The sequence below is a fragment of the Chelonoidis abingdonii genome, chromosome 2, assembly GCF_003597395.2.
Source record: "Chelonoidis abingdonii isolate Lonesome George chromosome 2, CheloAbing_2.0, whole genome shotgun sequence".
In the NCBI taxonomy this organism is placed as follows: Eukaryota; Metazoa; Chordata; order Testudines; family Testudinidae; genus Chelonoidis; species Chelonoidis abingdonii.
This window is the reverse complement of record NC_133770.1, coordinates 229,489,032-229,506,777: the sequence shown is the minus strand read 5'-3', so window position 1 is coordinate 229,506,777 and position 17,746 is coordinate 229,489,032. Positions and strand designations below refer to the sequence as shown.

General features: G+C 39.1%; 1 protein-coding gene across 4 annotated transcripts in view; it reads left to right on the top strand.

The window, feature by feature from the left end:
- RB1CC1 (RB1 inducible coiled-coil 1) overlaps nucleotides 1-17,746 on the top strand; it is a 171,237-nt gene that overhangs the window by 124,951 nt on the left and 28,540 nt on the right. For all 4 annotated transcript variants that reach the window (XM_075063021.1, XM_075063020.1, XM_075063022.1 and 1 more), the window contains 2 exons: nucleotides 5,986-6,040; nucleotides 7,583-7,630. In XM_075063021.1, coding sequence (XP_074919122.1) covers nucleotides 5,986-6,040; nucleotides 7,583-7,630 — 103 coding nt within the window. The remainder of the gene's footprint in view (nucleotides 1-5,985; nucleotides 6,041-7,582; nucleotides 7,631-17,746) is intronic.

The following is a 17,746-nucleotide window of genomic DNA, read 5'->3' as shown; positions in this document are numbered from 1 at the left end:
CACATAACACATAGAAAGCTGCATATACGGGCCACAATGGTAAATAGGATGAGAACCACTGAGTTAAAGGCTAAAAAATGGTAAAGTGAAGACAAAATAGGCTTCAGTGAGTAGATGAATGTTTTAAAACTGAGCAGCAGAAAAGCAGTAATATACACTTTGTCCCACACACTCAAGAAGAAGACAGACCAGATGCAAGGGATGTGATTGAATTAGGCTGCAACTCTTACTATCTTCAATTCATCTGGGAACTATTTAGTAGTAACTCTTACGGGCAAGTCATCACTCCTTCCTTAATTATTTCCACCTGGCTGGAGGGCTGCTGTCATCCCCCCACTCCTCCACACTTGGTAGCATGGTTTTAACTGGTTTTTGCAAAGTAGTGCAGGTGTGTCTCCTCTAGCTGGAAATTACACCTCCAACTCCAGTATAGACTTAGTCCAGTGTAGACATAATCTTAAATCCACTTATAATTCTGGTTTATAAGGGAACTGGACCCCTTATGGAGCAAGTATCTGCACTGGACACCTGCCACATGTTAAGTTGTAATATCTTGATTCTTACATTCTGACTTAGCCTGTCGGATCCCTGAACTGCTCTGAGAAAGGGGAAAAAGCATGCCCTATACCAATAACTCTGGCAGTGAAGGAAAAATTCCTTCCTGATCCCAAATAAAACAGTGTGCATAGCAAACTGAAAAACATGGTGCTACCTTAATCCCAGGAGTGGGATCTACTAAACTGGATGCAAGAGGGGGCTCCAACCAGAGGAACAGGGCTTATATACCCTTCCCAGATGCACAGGAGCCAATGTCTTACCTGAGCCCCATCAGTTTAGGTGTTTCTCCCCCATCTCTTAGCCCTGAATGGGGGACAAGACCATGAAAGGAGCCATTACTCCTTTTTCCTGCCAGTCCAGACAAAAATCCCAGCAGATGCATTCTGGTGATCTGTGGAGGACTGGCTGAGTATATGGTGCTGGCTCCTTGTTTGCAACTGCTAAATAACATTAAGAGAATGTAAAACACAAATATGTTGCTCATATTACTTTTCCATGTAAACAATTGCTGTAGTTGTCATAGGAAAGTTATTGCATCACCATTGGTAGGTGAGACGGTCATGCATGTTGAGTGTTGAGGAGAGATGATGAAGCCAGGCAATAGCAAATGGGTGAAGGAGCCTGTTCAAGACACTCCTTCTTAAGATTTATGCCCATTATTGCAAAAAAAATTCAGGAACCTGGAATTGTAGCAGTTTTCCCCTTTAATCCTTTCAATCCGGTCATTTTTCTATTTATAGTTGTCTTACAAAAGATACTCAAAATTTGATAGTTCTTAACCATTTATAGCAAATGTTCATTATGCAGAAGCCACATAAACTGGAGACCACAACCTTTCTGAAATAGTATCTGCAATCTTTAAAATTTATTGTTTTACATTGTTATGAGTTGCTATGGTCTCCCCTTTGCTTTGAAAGAAAAATCTCTTAAGTGCAGCTTATTTCACAATTAACTGAAGAAATGCTAAATATAGAGGCATTAGTCTAGTTCAGTAAATGACTAAAATTCTCAGCTCTCATTCATTTCCATGACTAATTTATTCTTTTTTAATTTTTATTTTCTTTATTAAAAATTGCAGTTGTAGTGGTTTTCTCTGAGGCCCTAGCATCAGTGGGGTGATTCTTTCAGCACAGAGTCAATTAGGGTTACCATTTCAGCCTTGAATCTGGATTTCCTGCATCTTCCTCATTTTGACAAGAAATACTGTTTGTTCTGAATTTTATAGTTATTTCTAATATTCGTTTCTGAACACTTTCTATATGGTTTATCAGTTTCCTATATACGTCATTAAAATCAAAGTAATCTATTTTTATATGCAACATTGGAAAAAGGGCTAGTTTGTTTTTGTTAGTAATTAAAATAAGTTGCTTTTACTGGTGGGGGGGGAAAAATGTGTTCATCACTAACTAGTTTTCCTCCGAATTATCTAAACATTACAATTTAGCATTAAGAGAGTAGTAATTTAAAAAAACTTCAAAACACCACCACAGTTTTTGTTATGTAGATCTTTGACACTGTCAACATAAGTTTTCCTTTAGTTATCTTTCACTGACCGAGGCTACAGTTTATAAATTATTATTAGAGAGCATATTCCCATGCTAGATATGAAATGAAATACAGTGTCCAAAAGTTGGGTCCAAATTTGGTGAAAAATGTACTAGTATTTCTCAAAAAAAGCACTCATTTTAAGCAGTCAGTAGTTTTGTTTTTTGTTTAAAGTCTAATGCAAAGTTTAGGGGGAGTGCATACGGAGAAGGAAACTACTATGAAGTTGAAAAGGGAGGTAATTGTGTTTCTACTCATATTTCTTCTTTTCTCCCTCTCCTGCCTCTGCTAAAATAATCTTTCTTAACCATTCTTCCAACTGTCACCCTCTACTTTTTAAATGCTTTCTGTGGTTCTCCCTTTTCCATCATGTCTAATCCTTGTTCTCACCTATTAAGGCGCTTCACACCTCTACCTCTACCTGCTTATCTTTGCTTGTATTTTATCAAGTTGCCTATTCCTCCTCACTTCACCAGTGATATCAGACATGGCCACCTACTTGTTCACTCCCCCCATAAGCATCTTTGTACATTCTTCATCTTCTCATACATGGAATGCTTTCCTCAAGCTAATCTATAAAGTCACTAGACTCACCTATTCCTTTTCAGTATCCTTTTTACCACCAGGTTTACAGGAAATTGGAATCTAAATTCCAAGAAAATTTGTGGCGACCTTGGGAATAATTTTGAGTCTTACTTTCTCGTAGTTTTAGTAGTATTTTTTCCTTATTTTTCTCTTAAAACAAATTCTCTTTTGCAAGATAATTGAACAAAGTACTTTATCCTTGCTTTTGTGTTTAGTGACTGTGTTAAGTAGTGTGCAGAATTCAGTCATTTCCAGTGGAATTCCCAGTATTTATTGCAAAATATTGAAATTGTACTCTCATATGCAATATATGAATTAATCTATATTATTGTCCAATGTGCAATGGATAAAATTTGCAATTGACTCCATCATGATTACATTTTTTCTTTGCACTGCTAAAGCGAATGTGACCTTTACTCTGAAACTGCCCTGTGTTCATAAGCAGGCATTCTCAACCTTTTTCTTTCAGCGGACCACATCCCCAACATACTATAAAACTTCATGGCCCAGTGGGAGGAGCATCTGGGCTTCAGCCATGGGAAGGGCTTCTGCCCCATAGCTATAGGGAGGACACCTCAGGAGCCCCATGGGGTTGTGGGGGCTTGGGACTTCTGCCCCGTGAGAAGGGGGGAATAGAGTGGCTTGCAGTGGGGCTCAGGGCTTTTGCTGTGGCTCAGGACTCCAAGCTTCAGCCTCCAGGCTGACCAACCCTGCCTCCTTTTCGGGAACAGAAAGAACATAGACCACCCGGAGCCGTACATTTACAAGGCAGAGATCTCCCCTGGCCCATTCACAGAATAAATCGCTCAAACACATACACACCACAGAAATGAGGATCTCTCAAAGTATCCTGGGTCTCATTTTTTCTCCCTCCTCACCCCCACCAGTCCCTTAGTGGCTTCTAGCCCCTCAAATTAATCTCATGAGGGTTATTTTGGTGTTTTCGGGTGAGTAAAAACAATTCCTGTAGGGCTTCATGGCCCAAATGTTTAATTGGAGAGAGATAATCCCCATGGCCCAAGCAAATTTCTAGGACAGCAGAAGACACAAGAGGTTCTCTTTTTGCTGTGCAAATAATTCAGTCAAGAATCTGAGACCAGCAGGCTGAAAAGGAAAAGAGAATATAAGTCAACATTGATCCTCTTTTCTCTGATTCCAGTCTAGCCTTGAATAGTCATCAAAGGAAATTAGGAAACATTTTTTTCTTGGCAATTTGCGACAGTATTTTACAATGTAATAGTCACAACTGTCAGAGTTAAAAAAGGAGGAAACAACAAAAGTACCTTACTGCTTAAATAATTCCTTTCAAAATGTAAATGAGACATTGCCTTTCATTCAAGAATGTTATTCAAGAGGAGTGGAATAACACCCCTAACAATTGGAAACCCTTAGCCAAAGGACCATAACATTTTACAAAGTTAGAGAACTCAACACTTTTACCCAAAGTTGGAGTGATGGTAGCTGCCTTTGCAGGAGACATGATGATCCTGATCAAGCGGGTCTTGCTTCCAAAAGACTCCATCAACACAAAATTAGTCAGTGTCCACAAGACATCCCACTCTCGATGAAGCTCTATATAAGAGACCTACAGATATTTTAATGAGCATTCGGAACCACTCACCAGGCATGGCATGATGTCAAGATTCATCCCTCAAGTAATCCTCCATTAGAATGATGGATGGGGATGTAGAGTGTACTGACAGGCTCCTCATTTCGGCAACAGAATCCTCGAGTACTGTGCTGGTACAGGTGTCTGAATTGAAAGCACGCCCACATCATCTTACAGTCCAGAGTAGTAAGACTTTTCAAAACAGCAAGATTGGTTTTCCAAAAATGGAATTAGCCTCTTGTTTTACACGCTGTCACAACAGCACCCTTTGAAGCATAATCTCTATCTATAAGGACCTGTTATTTAGTCTCTATCATCTGTTATAGACTTAGTCTCAAACTGGTGATTCTCTGAATTCTGGGATGCTGTTATGTTTGCTTGATGGAAAAATGATGATCAGGATGCCAGAATAATTCCTAACACAGTTGGATTCTACTTTCCATATTTCTCAGGAAATTCTTTTCCTCCACCTACTCAAACACTCAACATTCCACAGAATACAGGCTTTAACATAAATTTAGATGTGTTTGCAACATTCCGAAGTATATTCCAAGAACATACAATCAATCTTAAAGTCAACATCTATAGTCTTTTTGCCAGATGCACCCAGCCCTCTGAGCATCTAAAGCTTCTCTGGACAGGTGGAAAAAAATATTTTATATAGTTGAATTATGTAAACCATCTGACATGCTAGTTGCTGAGGGATTTAGAGTTCATTCCACATTTTCTATATCATCTTGGGGAGAAAAATGTCTTTGCAGGTCTTTATTAAGATCTTTATCAAAGACTTCAAAATGGACTACTTGGTACCTTTTGGTAGGAAGATGCTGCCAGAACCAGTTCCCAGTGAATTTATAGATCAAGGTACTTCTAATCTGTATAAACGTGTTTTTTTTTCTCTCTTTCTTCTTGCTGCTGTGTTTTATTGCTCATTACTTTCCCCACCTTGGGTTGTTACGATTCAGAATCTTAAAATTTAGTGTCTGATAATTCCAGAAAGAAAGCTAACACCTCACACAGTCTGACCTGCCCATATTTTCTTCATATTGGGAGCCATGAAGTGATTTTATTTAGCAAGCCTCTCTCCTTATGGGTGAAAATGTTAAAATTTTAATTATAATTGGTTTCATTTCTTACTAATTTGTCTTAAGTATTTCTATAGCTCTGGAAGAGTTCTAGCATATAGAAATTAGGTGCTTTGCGTTGTGCTGGACTTCTCTAGAATCCCTTAGAAGCTTTTGAGATCCACGTAGACCAAGACAAAACACTACCCATTAGTGACTGACAGATGTTAAACCCAGAAAGGAAATTCCTGGGTAATAAATTTTCCATTTAACTTGAACACACCATAATAAAGGAAAACTAAGAAATGGTAATGCTGGTGCATATACCAAGAAAAAATAGCAAGGTAGCCATATTAATTCTTTCATCATAAGAAGGACAGCAGCGTGTGCTATTTGCCATCAAAATTGACAGTTTTGCATTCAAATACTGTAGATTTTAGTATTTTAAACAATAACCTCAAATTTTATATTATTATTATTCTATATTTCTTTTAAATAGCACAAATACAATGGGAGATACAGCCATAAAACGGTAACTTTCAGTAGATAAAACATTTTGGAAAAGGGAAAACTGCATTATTTCATATTTTCTTAACCTCTCAAATGTTTTTCTTTTTTCCTTAGTGAAAACATCCATATGTTGTCTGAAGAAAAACAGAGGATAATGTTGTTAGAAAGAGTGAGTAGATTCTCTTCTATTATATTAATTCAGCAACTTAATTGTGTGTAAAGTGCTTTGAAAATGACTAGTACATGCTTAAAGTTATGATGCAGTAAATTATTATTAAATTCTGGTGCACATGAGTATTTGCAAAGGAAAGTGCCTTTTCCAAGGAATAATGGGATTGATTTTCGTTTACATTAAAACTATAATTCACACCATTCTCTTAGTGTACAGGATCTGAGAGTGAGTATATAATTTACTCCATCTTTAAGGGCCACTTACACTTTACGATATGTAAAGCAGGCTTTGTATGAATGAGAATTGGAGCTAGTATTTCCATTTTAAGTAGTTGTAACACATTCTTGATTTGTTCACTATATTGTTTGATATCTTTATAGCAGAAAATTAATCAAGGAATTAACCAGTGCAAACATCTGGGTTTCCTAGAGAATAATGGATATTTACAGTAATATTAAAGGAAATAATTCCACCAAGTGGTCAGAGATTAAATAAATTCCATGCAAGTGATTGCAGACCAATTTTTCTTTTCACATATTAATCTAAGACATGTTTACTCTTTTCAAAACAAGACAATTAAAACACTGAGACAAAGTATGAGAAATGCTTTCCTTTGCAAATACTCATGTGCACCAGAAGAAACAAAGCAAAAGGATTTCATCAACTTCTCTGGCACAGTATTAATTTATATCATCTTAATTAAAAGTCTAATGTATAACCATGGATGGACAATTCTTTAAGAAATCAAAAACAAAAAAACTGACATTAGAACAGTAAATATTTCTTATAATGCAGTCCAATTGTTTTGTTTGTGTTTTTTTACATGCAATATTTTAGTCTAGAATTTCAGTTCACAAATAAGGAAATGAGATTATTTCCCCTTTGCAAGTGATTCTTCTGTGTGTTGTATTTTGTATTCAAGTACTGCTTTGGATAGAGTTTCTGACTGATTGGACTGTGTCGGTGAAGTCACATCTGTGTAGCTACTCCCACTGGTGTAACGACTGGGAATATCATCGAAAATATCTGCTGTTTTTAATTGATTAGACTTTTTTTCTTTGAAGTACAAGACTGAAAGGTTTAACAACCCACTTCTCATTTCCTTTTTTCTCTCCAATCCCATTCCTGCCTTCCTTTCTCTTCTTCAGAGTTAGGCTTAGTTTTTACTTCACTTAAAATTCTATTTTGAGCTTCACACCAGCTCCTAGTTCAGTATAATCAATCAGATTATCTCGGTTTCATGGTTAAGCTGTAGTAAGAGCAGGGAGATGACACTTCCCCCAGTGGCTTGACAGCAGGCTCAGCGGTGCCATGGTGGTTGCCAGGTTTTTTCTAACTGTAAATGTCTGTACCTTTTTGCCTTTGAGGAAATTATAAACGTTTTCCTAAAGGTCTGAAACCTACAACAAAAAGTAGTTTGTGCATGGACAGTGCAGTGTTTATCTGTTCAAAACTATTTGGTATTTATTACAGGTTTATGCTATATAATAAACATAAATATTTAACTGGTTATTCATTTTAGATTGCTGTCTCTTACAGACATTACAGCTTAAAGAAGAGGAAAATAAGCGATTAAATCAAAGATTGGTAAGTACATTAAACGTTTGTGCACTTGTCTGTTCATAAAATACTTTTTTCAAAAATAATAATTGTAAAAATGTAAATTCTAATACTCTGCACACCTTAGAGTTTAACATGCAGAGTAGAACAAAATAAGGAAAAGAAAAAAATGGCAATGAGGAGTGATCTAATTCCATATAAGATGTTTTTTATTGTTGGGGCAAGGGGAGTTTTCCATAGAAGAAAACTTGGAGATGGCAGGGTGGGGTGGAAGCAAAGGGAGACTTTTACTCTCACAAAGCATGCAAACCAAACCAGTCTTTTGAAAAGATAGGCAAAAGCATTAACTCCAAGGACCACATTTTTAATAAGGTAAACTTGCAAAAATGCATGCACACGTGCATATCAGGCATTTGTGCAACTTATGGCCATTTTGTAGCTACCTTTTGGAAAAAATGATTCAGATGGTTTATGGACTATATTAGCTTTTTTAAAAAAAAAAAAAATTACTCAAAAGGGAGATTAGACCCGTGTGAGGGAATGGAAGTGAGACAGGAGACATAACAGCTTGCCATATAATTAAGATATGGGTAAATCAGACTGCAACCCACATGAATTGTATGGGGGTTAAGGTGACCAGATAGCAAGGGTGAAAAATCAGGAGTGTGGGTGAGGGGGTAATAGGCACCTATATAAAACAAAGCCCCAAATATCAGGATTGTCCCTCTAAAACTGGGACATCTGGTCACCCTAATGGGGGCATGCAGTTCAAACTACTGCTCAGATTTCAGTTTAGGAGAGTAGGTGAAAAAAAGTGCTGAAGTTGGGGTAAGTATTGCAAGAAGATAGGAGGCTGGTCTTGGGTGCTTGACAAGGTTTGAGAATATTGGCCTAAAGAAGCAAGATGGATTGTAAGTATGTGACTTCTCGTGGAGGAAAGTTGTCTTTTTCTGAATTTCCTGGATACTATCTGGCAACAAAATAAAGAAGTGCAAATTAAGACACATCTTTTTAATTTTGGAGATTGCAGAATATATATTTAAATCTTCTTCATATCAAGCATTCAGAGTCCAGTGTGTGATTTCCCCTTCCCAAGCAGAATGAGGATCTGCCTGTACTTACATCTTTCATTTCCTGGCTACTAGAAAGGGAAAGACAGCCCCCAGAGGGCCATGCTCAGATATCCATAGCAAAGCTGAAGCTTAAATGGAGGTTTCTTAAATTATTTTATTTTAGTTGTGGAGGGGGAGAGGAGAATTTGGTTGGATAACTTGAATTCTTTAATTCTGGTGAGCTTACTCAAGTTCATGAGTTCAACAACAACAACAACAAAGTCCCAGTCTGTACTTGATGATGTATTTGTTTCTATATGACTTAAATTTCTCTTGTATAATGATATGTAAACTTTTTTGTTGCAAGCTATTGCAAAATACACCTCATTCTTTTCCTTGTAAGAGCAATTGATATTAATTATAGCGTATGGCAAGAACTAGAAACAAAGTATAGGAAAAAAATCTACATTAAAAAGGCAGCTGTGCTACAGCTGGTTAATAAAATAATGGATATCTTCAATTTCTTTCTAATTTACTTTGTCTAGTTATTTACTTTTTCTTTCCTTAAGGCCAAAGAGATTAATGTCTAATTTATTTTGAAGTCTGGATAAATGTGTATCGTAGCTAGATTACAGCTGAACCTGCATAGGTGCATCAGATAGGGGACAGGGTAGAAGAACTGTGACTGAATTGGAGCCATTGCTCTTTGCTAATGCCATCAGTGGAACTAGCTTTCTTAGTGAGACAAAGAGGTGCAGAGTAAGGACACAGCTGGCTGGGCTAGAAAGGAGTAGATGCTGCACTTCTTTGAAAGGATAGTGATGCTGTTGCTCCATTGTAAAACAGCCTGTCCACCTCCTGCCAGTGCAGGACTGTCGTTTAAAGACACAATCCAGCCATCAAGATTGGGAATATTTTCACAGATTATGTATGAACTGAAATACATTACTCTGGGGTTTGTTAAGTACTATGCACCTTTGTGGTCTGATGTAACCAATTGTTCGTAATTATGGTATACTTTGCAGATCAAATTCCTCATATGTTGTAGACAGTATTTTTTTTTTCTAATTTTTGCCCTCTTCTTAAAAAAAATCTTGATTATATGTCCTAATGTGTATTGCCTGTTGTGTTACTGAAACACTAAAATTGACTTGTTAGGATAGCAATGATGGTTCTTGAGGGGTCTCTGTACATTCTTGCTGTATACTAAAGGGATTGAGCATGTCTGGAGCTGACTGCAGAACTGTATAGAAAAGCAGTGCCTACTGGAAGGGTGCAGGAGCAATCTACTCTGTTACTAGCCTGCCTTTAAAGGGAACAGTGGGTTTTCCACAGGCTCAAGCATCCAGGGAGCAGGCTTGTGGGCTTCTGTCTCTTTTTATAGTTTTGTTTTCCCCTCATGACCAAACAGGAGATGAAAGTACAGGACCCTAAAGCTGTGCTGGCAACTTGCATCCTGTGGACACATTGGGAGATCAAAGTTCATACGCTCGAGCTCCCAGAACAACAGAAGGGAGCAATGGAATAGCAGTATACTCAGTTCTTGATAGAGAAGAATGCATCTCGCTGCCTTTCTTCTTCAACAGCATTATATTAGTGTAGACATGGGGGTGCTTTGAGTGGTGGGATGACATCTGAGGACGTTCCACCAAGAGTTGCCACCACTGTCATTTGTTGTCTTCAGTACTTTGAGACTGAACCTTCTTAACACTTTTGTAACAGTCTGGTAAAGGCTGGATTTAAAAGTTATGCCTACTTGTGTGACAAATTACCATTTCCATCTGAATAGTTTGTTTTAATTAATGCTAGGAACACTCTGGTAAACAAAACCTCAAATAGTTATCTCATCTGCTAATGTTCATTTTGGCATAAAATAAATTGCAGATGTAAGACTCTTTCACAAGTGCAGAGAACCTCAGGTAAGAAATAGAAAGCTTACTGTGAAATAGACAGTTAATAAAACTTTGGTATGACTTTAGGTATGTCTGCACTACAGGATTATTCCGATTTTACAGAAACCGGTATTTGGAAACAGATTGTATAAAGTCGAGTGCACGTGGCCACACTAAGCACATTAATTCGGCAGGGTGCGTCCATGTACCGAGGCTAGCGTCGATTTCTGGAGCATTGCACTGTGGGTAGCTATCCTATAGCTATCCCATTGTTCACACAGTCTCACCCACCCACTGGAATTCTGGGTTGAGATCACAATACATGATGGGGCAAAAACAGTGTCACAAGTGATTCTGGGTAAATGTCGTCAGTCAATCCTCCCTCCGTGAAAGCAACGGCAGACAATCATTTCGCGCCCTTTTCCCTGGATTACCTTGGCAGACGCCATAGCACGGCAACCATGGAGCCCATTCAGCCTTTTTTCACTATCACCATATGTCTGCTGGATGCTGCTGACTGATGCGATACTGCAGTGCTACACAGCAGTATCCCCTTGCCTTTGCGAGTTAGCAGAGACAGTTATCAGTTCTCTTGTACTGTCTACTGCTTTGCAAGTTGGCAGTGATGGTTACCAGTCATATTGTACCATCTGCTGCTGTCATGGGTGCTCCTGGCTGGTCTTGGTGAGGTTGGCCAGAGGCGCATGGACAAAAATGGGAATGACTCCACAAGTCATTCCCCCTTTACGTTTTGTCTAACGGTAGAGTCAGTCCTGCCTAGAAAATCAGCAAGTCCACTAAAGAACCAGAGAGGCAAACAGCCGCTCGGTCAGAGCCCCAGAGATCCCGCAGAAATCATGAGCTGCATGCCATCTAGGGGTGCCTGCAACAACCCATCCGTTGTCCCTCTCCCCCACCCCTCCTGGCTACTGTGGTAGTTATCCCCCATTTGGGTGATGAAGTTAATAAAGAAATAGCATGAATAAGAACAACACCTGACATTATTGAGATAAACTAGGGGGAGGCAGCCTCCAGCTGCTATGATATTCCAGGCAGACTAGAATTTCCATTAGACAAAGCTCAAAGAAGGAATGATCGGAGTCATTCTCATTTTTTGCCTAGGCACCTGGCTGACCTCCGAGGCCCACCAGGAGCACTCACGGATGTTGATGACGGATACCAGTCCTATTGTACCGTCTGCCATCCGCAAGGCAAGGCAGGGATGCTGCTGTGTTAGAATGCTGCACACCGCGTTTGCCAGCAGCATCCGTTGACATATGGTGAATTGAAAAAAGGCGAGAAAACAATTTTTTTCCCTTTTCTTTCACTGGGGGAGCGTGTAATTGACGACATATAACTGAACCACTCACGACAATGTTTTTGACCCTTCAGCATTGGAGCTCATTCCAAGAATGCAAATGTTTTCAGAGACTGGGGAACTGTGGGATAGCTAGAGTCCTTAATCCTCTCCCTCCCCCCCTCTCCGTGAGCGTCCATTTGATTCTTTGCTTTCGTTACGCTTGTCACGCAAGCACTGTGTGATTTCCCTGCTGTGGCTTTGTCTGTCATAGCCTTGGAGATGTTTTCAAATGCTATGGCATTTCTTTTTTTGGACGGAGCTCTGATAGAACAGATTTGTTCTCCCATATAGCTATCAGATCCAGTATCTCCCATACGGTCCATGCTGGAGTTCTGTTTGATCTGGACGCATGTCACCTGTGCTGATCGGCGTTCCATGCTGGGCAAACAGGAAATGAAATTCAAAAGTTCGCAGGGATTTTCCTGTCTCTACCTGGCCAGTGCATCCGAGTTCAGACTGCTTTCCAGGCGGATCACAGTGGTGCATGTACTAGGATTAGCTCCAGAGGCCAATACCTCAAATTGCAGCACACTAACCCTATCCAAAATGGCAATACCATTTATCAGCGCTACTCCCTCGTCAGAGAGGTAAGATATCGTATTAAGAGCCTTATTGATATAAAGGGCTTCGTTGTGTGGACGGGTGCAGGTATAATTCGGTTTAACGCTGCTAAATTTGATATAAAACTCGTAGTGTAGACCAGGCCTTAATAATGGAGAACACCTGTGTGTGTATGTGTGTGTGCGTGTGTGTGTGTTGGGGGCAGGAAGGAAAATTAAAAAAAAAATTGACTTCTATATTGACTATTTTGTACAGGTTGAATTCTTCAATTATTAATTGTTCCATATTTCTTTTTAACAACCATAATTACGATATGAAAATCATATTTTCTTCAGAGGAAAATTCTCATTTGTCAATCACTCTAAGGATCCTCCCCCCCCCCCAAAAAAAACTCTGTTCATAAGGGGTGTGACAAAGTTCTCCTCTGCCTTGGTGGTCCTGCACTTTTTGGCGATTGTTATCCTCCCAGTGCATCTTCTCCTCTTGTGGAACCCACTCCGCTGGGTCAGCTCCTCCTGTGTCTGATCAGGAGTTGGGAGGTTTGGGGGGAACCCGGGCCCCCCTCTATTCGGTTCCAGCCCAGGGCCTGTGGATCGCAGCTGTCTATAGTGCCTCCTGTAACAGCTGCAACAGCTTACAACTCCCTGGGCTACTTTCCCATGGCCTCCTCCAAACACCTTCTTTATCCTCACCAAGGACCTCCCTCCTGGTGTCTTTGATACGCTCTGTCCTCAATCCTCCACAGTAACTCTCTCACTCTCAGTCCTTGGCTTGCTTGCTCCCAGACTCCTTCACACACGCTCCTTCTCCTCTGGCTCCTCCTCCTGACTGCGACGTGAGCTCCTTTTTAAACCCAGGTGCCCTGATTAGCCTGCCTTGATTGGCTGCAGGTGTTCTAATTAAAGTAGCTATCTCTACTGCCTTCTGGAAAGATCTTAATTGGCTCCAGGTGCCTTGATTAACCTGGAGCAACTGCCATTTGGTGGTTACCAGGGTCCTAGGGATTTGTTTAGCCTGAGGCTAACATACCTGTTGCTCAGTACTTTACTGTAGCCATCTGGTCTTGCCCCATCACAGGGGTTACTGACTAATGAGTGACAGGATCACTGATTAGGGAAAACTTAGTCATGCCAGTGTCACACAAAGAAGTGGCAGTTCATTGATTCTTGTTAGAGCTGTACATAAGTTAAAGCCTTGGTTCCTGACCCCATTGCTTCTAGGCTTACTTCTCTAAAAATTCTTCTTAGCAGCGTGTTTCAACACTGAGCTGGAGAGAATTCCTCTGAACATGAGAAGGGATAATTTTCTTTATGACCTATTCATTTCTTGGCCTTACTGTTGAGATTGCCAATCTTAGTGCCAATTTAGAAGCTTTTTATGTGGACAGTTGTTTTCTAGTAATTAATGAGACTACAGTAGAACCTCAGTGTGGAATGGAGGTAGTTTGTAACTCTGAACAGAACATTATAGTTGTTTTTTCAAAAGTTTACAACTGAACATTGGCTTAATACAGCTTTAAAACGTCACTATGCAGAAAAATATTTTGCTTTTAACCATCTTAATTTAAATGAAAAAAGAGAGAAACAGTTTCCTTACCTTGTCAAAATAAATTCTTTCCCTTTGTTTTTTTTAGTAGTTTACATTTAACACAGTTGTGACGGCATGGCTAGAAAGAGTTAAACATCCTGCAAAATAAGTAACCCTCAAAAGACATGTGGGGAGATATTGTTTGTGTTTTTTGTGTATTTACATACCTCTGAGTAGGTGGACAATGTAATCAACAGTCCCTGTATATGCTGTATTCTGATAATTCAGACGTCAAAAGAACATCCTATCATTTAAATGAATTGTTAACACGGGGTATCTCTGTATTCATCTCTCTTTGAAATGTATAGCAAATAATCTGTGAATGGTAGAGGAACAAACAAATTACCTTATGTTAATTCTGTAGCTAAGATACTGTGATGGACTTCCTTCATAGTCATGTTGATTACCTTTTCAATTCCCTTCTTGTCAAAAGACATGAAATTGTATAAAGATCCTTGGGTCCTGATTCTGTTATCCTCGATCTGCTTAAGCTTCATCTGGGGAAGTTTGAGTCGCAAGACTGAGGTCTCGGGTACGTTAGTACATCTTGAATATGATATTTGGACATTGGACTGTAACCTGTGAACTATTTCTGAAAGAACTCTTTGCAACTACAAAGCCCACTATCTCCGCTATGACTCTGCATCTTAATGAATTACACTCATGTCTGTATGAATATTGATCTTTTAACAATACTCTTTTGTTTTTCAATAAATTTTAGTTTAATAAGAATTGGCTGTAAGCGTGTATTTGGGTAAGATCTGGAATATTAGTAACCTGGGAGGTAATGTGTCCAATCCTTTTGGGATTTGTAAAACCTTTTCTTTTATATGATCAAATAAGATTTTCAGAAGTCATCATATTTGACTTAGGTACCTGGATGGAGACCTGAGGCTGGATCACTTTAAGGGAACTGTGTTGTTTGGACTTCTGAGTAACCAATAAGGTAATAAATAAGCTGTTTTATGCTGGTTTGGTAAATTTAGGTATTGGAATATCCACCAGCTTTTTGGGGATTGTCTGCCCCATTCTTTGCAGTTCACCCTAATTGAGTGACCACAGTTGGCTCCCCACTAGGACCCTGATCACAGTGGCATAGTTGGCAGGATACACATTACCATAGGTTAATTGGTTTTTTGGATCAGAATCCCATGCTTGTCAAAAAATTATTTTTGATATTGGAGAGTTTAAGTGTTAAAAATCAGTTACAGTGAGTGGCCCATGATCAAGATCCTGACAGAAAAAGCCTGGAAGAATTGTGCTCACAGAGGGAGTTGTCTTTTAAGAAAAAAGCCCCAGAGCAAGAACTGAAAAATCTATTTGCCAGTGATAAGGAAGCAGACCCAGCGAAAATGCTTACAGTGAAAAACCAGCAGTTTGAATACAAACAAAAAACAGCTGATATGGAAAGAGAAGCTGCTGAAAAAGAACACCTGTGTTTTGAACATGACCAAAAAATGGCACATATTCGATCTGCAGGAACTAGAAGCTAAGGCAAAAGTGGACAGACTTAAGCTCCAACTCAAAAGAATGAAGGAACCACAGGAATTGTATCATCCTGGAAAGCCAGCTCCTCTCAACAACAAAGATGGGGATAGAATCAGTCCAGTTTATGACAATGTTGGTATGTTGTATTTAGGGATTGTCAGTTAATCATGATTAACTGAAAAAAATCGTGATTTAAAAAATAATCGTGATTAGTCACAGTTTTAATCACACTGTTAAACAATAGAACACCAAACTGAAATTTATTAAATATTTTGGATGTTTTCGTACATTTTCATATATATTGTATTCTGTTACAATATCTGTAATTGGAATCAAAATGTATATTATTTTTCATTATAAATATTTGCAGTGTAAAAATGATAAACAAAAGAAATAGTATTTTTCAATTCACCTCATACAAGTACTATAGTGCAATCTCTTTGTTGTGAAAGTGCAACTTACAAATGTAGATTATTTTGTTGCATAACTGCACTCAAAAACAAAACAATATAAAACTTTAGAGCCTACAAGTCCGCTCAGTCCTACTTCTTGTTCAGCCAATCACTAAGAGAAAAAAGTTTGTTTACATTTGTAAGAGATAATGCTGCCCTCTTCTTATTTACAATGTCACCAGAAAGTGAGAACAGGCATTTGCATGGCACTTTTGTAGCTGTCATTACAAGGTGTTTACATGCCAGATATGCTAAATATTCGTATGCCCCTTAATGCTTTGGCCACCATTCCAGAGGACATGCTTCCATGCTGATGACACTCATTTAAAAAACAATGCATTAATTAAATTTGTGACTGAACTCCTTGGGGGAGAATCGTATGTCCCCTGCTCTGTTTTACCCGCTTTCTGCCATGTATTTCATGTTAAAGCAGTCTCTGATGATGACCCAGCACATGATGTTCATTTTAATAACACTTTCACTACAAATTTGACAAAACTCAAAGAAGGTACCACTTTGAGATTTCTAAAGATAGCTACTGCGCTCGACCCAAGATTTAAGAGTCTGAAGTGTCTTCCAAAATCTGAGAGGGATGAGGTGTGGAGCATGCTTTCAGAAGTCTTAAAAGAACAACTCTCCAATGTATAAACTACAGAACCCGAACCACCAAAAAAGAAAAAAATCAACCTTCTGCTGTTGGCATCTGACTCGGATAATGAAAATGAACATGCATCAGTCCGCACTGCATTGGATTGCCATCAGCATGGACTCGTGTCCCCTTGAATGGTGATTGAAGCAGGAATATCCACCGGCTTTTTGGGATTTGACTCCCCCATTCTTTGCAGTTCACCCTAATTGAGTGACCATAGCTGGCTCGTCACTAGGACCCGGGTCACAACAGTACAGTATGGGCTGGGGTTTCTTGGGGGGTGGGAGGATCTCTGCTGCCCCCTGATTGCGTACTTCTAGTTCCAAATGAGAAATGTCGTTGACTGGTCAGTTCATAACTTTGATGCTTGTAACTCTGAAGTTCTACTGTATTAGTTATATTTCACACGGGTCACTGAACAGCCATCAGAGAGTAATAATTATTGGTAATCTCTAAGCTGAACCAGATTTGGAACCTAAAGCCTCATGAAAGGCCTCATATCCTATTACAAATCCCTTAAGACAATCCATACCCTATTGAATTTATTCCTATTACGTGTGGGTTAGAACTCTAGAGCTAGTTGACGAGATGACTTTCAGTCCTATATCCAGATTTGAGCACCATTTCAATGAAAAATTATTACACAAGGGCCTGAATCAGCACTGCATAAATCTAATTTTACACCAGTGCATCAATAAAGTTAAAAATATCTGTCTGGGATAGGGAAAGGTGACCACACACTTGGAGCTAACAGAGTTTTATTGGGGAAAAAAATCCACTTGGCTTAAGGAACCGGTAGCAGTAAAACAGGTGCTGGAAGAGACTGAGCACTAATATCTATTAGTTACAAAAATAGGAATATTTTGTTGCATTTAGCTACTTTTCCAGATAAATAAAGCTTGCATATTTACCTGGCCTTTCTAGCTAGAGTGTTGTAAGGGTGAAGTATGCTTGTGAGGTGGAAAAGTCCAGAAGTTACTTGGTGATTTAGTATCAGAGGGGTAGCCGTGTTAGTCTGGATCTGTAAAAGCAGCAGAGAATCCTGTGGCACCTTATAGACTAACAGACGTTTTGGAGCGTGAGCTTTCGTGGGTGAATACCC